General features: G+C 56.5%; 1 protein-coding gene across 2 annotated transcripts; it reads right to left on the reverse strand.

Moving 5' to 3' along the window:
- On the reverse strand, window positions 1-4,177 carry GPD1 (glycerol-3-phosphate dehydrogenase 1 (soluble)). 2 transcript variants are annotated; one of them, XM_009883178.1, is made up of 8 exons: window positions 4,137-4,177; window positions 3,765-3,942; window positions 3,032-3,103; window positions 2,508-2,646; window positions 1,460-1,572; window positions 898-1,131; window positions 609-715; window positions 1-330 (listed from the first exon to the last, which is right to left on the reverse strand). In XM_009883178.1, the coding sequence occupies exons 1-8, from the start codon at window positions 4,175-4,177 to the stop codon at window positions 234-236; spliced, it is 981 nt and encodes a 326-aa protein (XP_009881480.1). In that variant the 3' UTR covers window positions 1-233. The 2 variants fall into 2 exon arrangements, with proteins under 2 accessions (XP_009881480.1, XP_009881479.1); XM_009883177.1 differs by having other exon boundaries at window positions 3,032-3,172.
- Window positions 4,178-4,238: the final 61 nt, after the last annotated feature.

Here is a 4,238-nt window from a genome sequence, read left to right on the forward strand (position 1 = left end):
CTAAATGAACCCTTCAAAGAGAGAGGGAGATCAGCAGGTACCTCTGTGCAGATGCCAGGCTCAGGCTGGCAGTGTCCAGGGCTGAGAAAGGGAAACTCTGCCCTTCCAATGCTCTGCAAAGGCTCCCAGGAAATCCGGACTCCTTACAAAGCTGTAGCATCAGAGCAAGTTGGTGCAGGCAGGAGCTCTCCGCTGTTCTTGGCAGGATCAGTGGTTTTGCCGGCAGAGCCCACTTACTTGTGCTCAGGATGGTTCTGGAGACACTTGATGACATCAGTAACAGGTTTGCCCTCATAGCAGATCTGATACACAGCTGTGAAGAGGGGAAACCTGTGGGCAGATGAACAAAGTCACCCCCTGCACTGTCACCAGAGCTGGCAAAGTCAGAACACCCTCTATTGCAACATGCAGGACCACTGGGCAGGAGCAGGTGGGACAGTGGCATGGTGCCTCATCCAACAGGCCATTCCTGCCCAGCTGGTTTGATGTGGGCAGTGCAGAGATTCACCTGAACAGCAGAGACACTAGGTGGGTTTCCTTTCCCATAGCTGCAGGAAAGATCCCACACCCACCCCAAAAGAGCAGATAAGAGAGATGAGAGCACTCACTTTTCCACTACGTTCTTGCTTTTAAGGATGCGATGCAGCTCAGCAGATGTCTGGGGACCCTGCAGCTTCTGTCCATTCAACATCTCCTTCTCCAGCTGCTCGATAGACTGAAACAACCCAACAATGAGAGAGCTGGACCCTGCAAGCCCATCCGCCACCCCACATTCCTTCCCTGGAGCCAGGCTGTGGCACTCGGTGAGTGAAGGCAGGATGCCATCGTTCTAATTGTGTCCATCCTGCTGCCAGCACAGCAGGTTGATCAACGTTGCCTGCTCCCCACTCTGCTTACCTTCCCAGTCTTGGCAAAAGCCTCAGCCACCTTGCGGTTGCGGCCACCATAGCAGGTAGTGATGAGGTCAGCAACCCCACAGCTCTCCAGGAAAGTGGAGGGGGAGACAGAGCCCTTACAGAAGAGTTTGGCGAAGCCAATCATCTCCATCAGTCCCAGACGGATCACGGCAGCCTTTGTGTTGTCTCCATAACCAAGTCCATCACAGAAACCAGCTCCTACAGCCACAACGTTCTGGAAAACAACAGCATGGAGCAATCTGTTCCCAACAGAGCTCAGGGCTTTGCTGTGTCCATGATCTGGCTGTGTGATCCCGAGCACAGGTTCCCGCCTGCCCCTGCCTATGCCAGCGATCATCATCCCTCCAAGCAGCTGAACAGGACACATCCACAGTTCCCTCCAAAGTCTGGCCTTTAACCCAACGGTCTCGGCAAGCTGCACCACAATATCTAGTGGAGTTCATTCAGCTGGCAGCCTCCTCCCCAGAGCTCCCTGCATGGCCCTAGAGAACGGCAGGCTTTGCTAACCAAGACCTGCAAACCCCAGTGAGTGGCTCACCCACCTTGAGAGCCCCGCAGATCTCTACAGTGTCAGCTTCCTGCACCACCGTCACCCGGAAGTTTGGCGTCTGCATCAGCTCCTTCAGCATCTGCCCATGCTGTGTGTTCTTGCAGCCTGATGAGACAAAGGGAGAAGGAGGAAGATGATGGGGGAGACCCTGAGGACTGTGCTGCTCTCCTGCCCAGTGGTGCGGTCCTGCAGGATAGGCCTTGCAGCAAGAGGAACCTATTGCCCAACTGATGGATGTTGCTAAACATTTGCAGGTCCACAAAGTGCCACGCACACATTGACTGGCAGATAAGCAAGGTTCAACCTTGGAATTCCCATAAGATGGGACAATCCTTACTGCTGTGTCGAGCAAGACAGAAATGACATGCCCAGTAGATTAAAGGCATCTTCAGAGATTGCAGATTGGGATTTGAAGACTGCTGTTCCCCCTGTTCCTGCAGAGCCCTGCACGAGAGTGTTTGTGTGTGCTCGCAGCGATAGCATGCTCTGCTTATACCTGCCGAGTCTCTGCAGCCTCCTGCACAGCATGTTTGCTTTTGTTTAAAACACAGACACTTTGAATCCCATAACTTCTAACCCAGCAAACTGTTCTGTTGGTTTTGGCTGCTGTGCACGATTCACAAACAGTGTGGAGGATGTGAGGAGCAATCACCAGATGAACTTTCAAGCAGCCCTGGCTAGCAATAACATGAGATCCAGGTGAGCATCTCTTGAAGCCGAAGGAAATGGAAGGTAGGAACGTTAGTTCCTAAAGGGTCTCTTCGTGTCCACCCCTTTCATTTGTGCCAGGCAGACTGCCTGATGCTCAGGCTGGCAGGAGCTTTTAGACACACAACTCTGTTTTTAATGAAGTGAGCAATCACATCGTAACCCTGCAAATGAGTTCGTTCAGCTCCTATACAGCCTCACTGCCTCCACAGGGAAAAAGGGCCTGCTCACCCTAGGCAGCGGTAGTTTGAGCTGCACTGTGCTCACCCCTTTGCCTCTTCCTGCTCGTCAGAAATGAAGGCTGCTAATGAGGAGGGATGTTGGCTCCTTACCAATGGTTGTTTCACAGAACTTCTCGTCTGCCACTTCATTAGCGATGTTGGCCCCCATGAGGACGCTCATTTCTATTCCCAGTTTCTCATGGATAATGTCTGAGATCAGCCTCAGCCCATCTGGTCCTTCATCCACCCCCTGAGAGACAACCAGCGACAGAGATGAACACCTGCCCCCCCGGAGACCTCCCCCCCCTGCCCCAATCCCATCATTCCCAGTGCTGCAGTGCTCCAGCTCATCCCCACAGCCCCCCAGCCCTCAGCTGCACCCCACTCCTCATAGCGCTTGAGATCCCCCCCACACCCTCACCCTTCTCCTCCACCGATACGACACCAAATCCTCATCAAGACTCTGCCCCCACTTCCCACTCTCCCCACACATTGCCCCTAACCCCGGAGCCCAGTTTCTGCTCCAAAATCCTGGGATTCCCCTTGCAGTCTCTCTGAGCCAGGCTGCTTCCAGCTCGGCCCCCTTGGCCCAGTGTCCCAGCGAGCTGCCCGGGCAGAGCTCCTCCTGCCCACACCTTGATGAGTGACATCCCAACAGCGTCTTTCTTCACGTGGCCCTTGAGCTGGTCGCAGACTTTGCGGATAAACTGGTGGGGCACCACGAAGAGGAGGACGTCAGCCCCAGCACAGGCTTTCAGCAGGTCTGGCTCTGCTACCTGAAGAGAGTACGACTGTCACAGGGGACTTGTGCCTGTAGTAAGTGTGTCCTGAACCCAGGACAAGGGGAGTAGGGGCTTGAGAGCAACGGCTGGGGGCTTCCCTGTAAGGGAAGGAAGGGCACAAAGTCACTGTCTTGAGGTCCCCTTCCAGGGCAGGGGGGCTGGAACAGAGCAGAGCAACAGCAGCACAAGGTGGTCTCACAAGAGCCAGGGTTATTCTGGGGACCTCAGCAGGCCAGTGCCAGCCAAGGGGCTGAGCGTACGACTGTGGGGCAGCATGTCCCCGGGCTCTCTGTGCGCTGCCGATGCCAGCTCGCAGGCAGCCACATGGCCTCAAGCCCAGCCTGTGGGATGCCAGAGCCGGGGCAAAGGTGGGCAGTGAGAGCAGCCAGGGCTGCAGCTTGTCCAAGCACGGATCAAGGTCACCAGGAGGGTGTAATTGAGTCCCGTGCGGCCCGGTGCATCCCCTGCCTTCACACACTGGTGCCCAGGACACCAGCAGAGCTATTTATTACTTCTCACCAGAGAGCCCGGCTGTCGGCACCGGACCTTGTGCTCAGCGGAGAGGCTGCCAGCGGGCCACACTCACCACATTGGGGGGCAGCTTGTGCCCTGGCAGGTACTTGACATTTTCGTGCTCCGTGTTGATGATGTCGGTGAGCCGCCGGCCGCCCACCTCCTCCTCCAGCACCCACATGTTCACCTGGTTCTCAAAGGTGCTCAGCTGCGCCGCATTGCTGCCAGCGATCTTGGCAATGGCCGAGCCCCTGTGTGGGCAGAGCAGAGCTGTAGGCAGTGGGCACCGATGCTGCTAGCACCAGGGAGCCCAGTGGACCTCAGGTCACTGGGGGTCCTGGCGAAACAGGGACGGCTTGCACTGGGTACCATGGGGCACCAGGGAAGATGGGGACCGCGCTGTGCTCAAAGAGGGGACCCGGGTGCCCGGGCAGCAGGAGCTCACCAGTTGCCAGAACCCACGATGCAGACTTTCTTGCCACCCATGGTGCGGGGAGCCGGGCCACTGCGCAGCGCTGAGCCCGCCGCTGGTATTTCAAGGCCGGTA

Source organism: Charadrius vociferus, unplaced genomic scaffold, assembly GCF_000708025.1.
Source record: "Charadrius vociferus isolate BGI_N301 unplaced genomic scaffold, ASM70802v2 scaffold564, whole genome shotgun sequence".
Classification (NCBI taxonomy): domain Eukaryota; kingdom Metazoa; phylum Chordata; class Aves; order Charadriiformes; family Charadriidae; genus Charadrius; species Charadrius vociferus.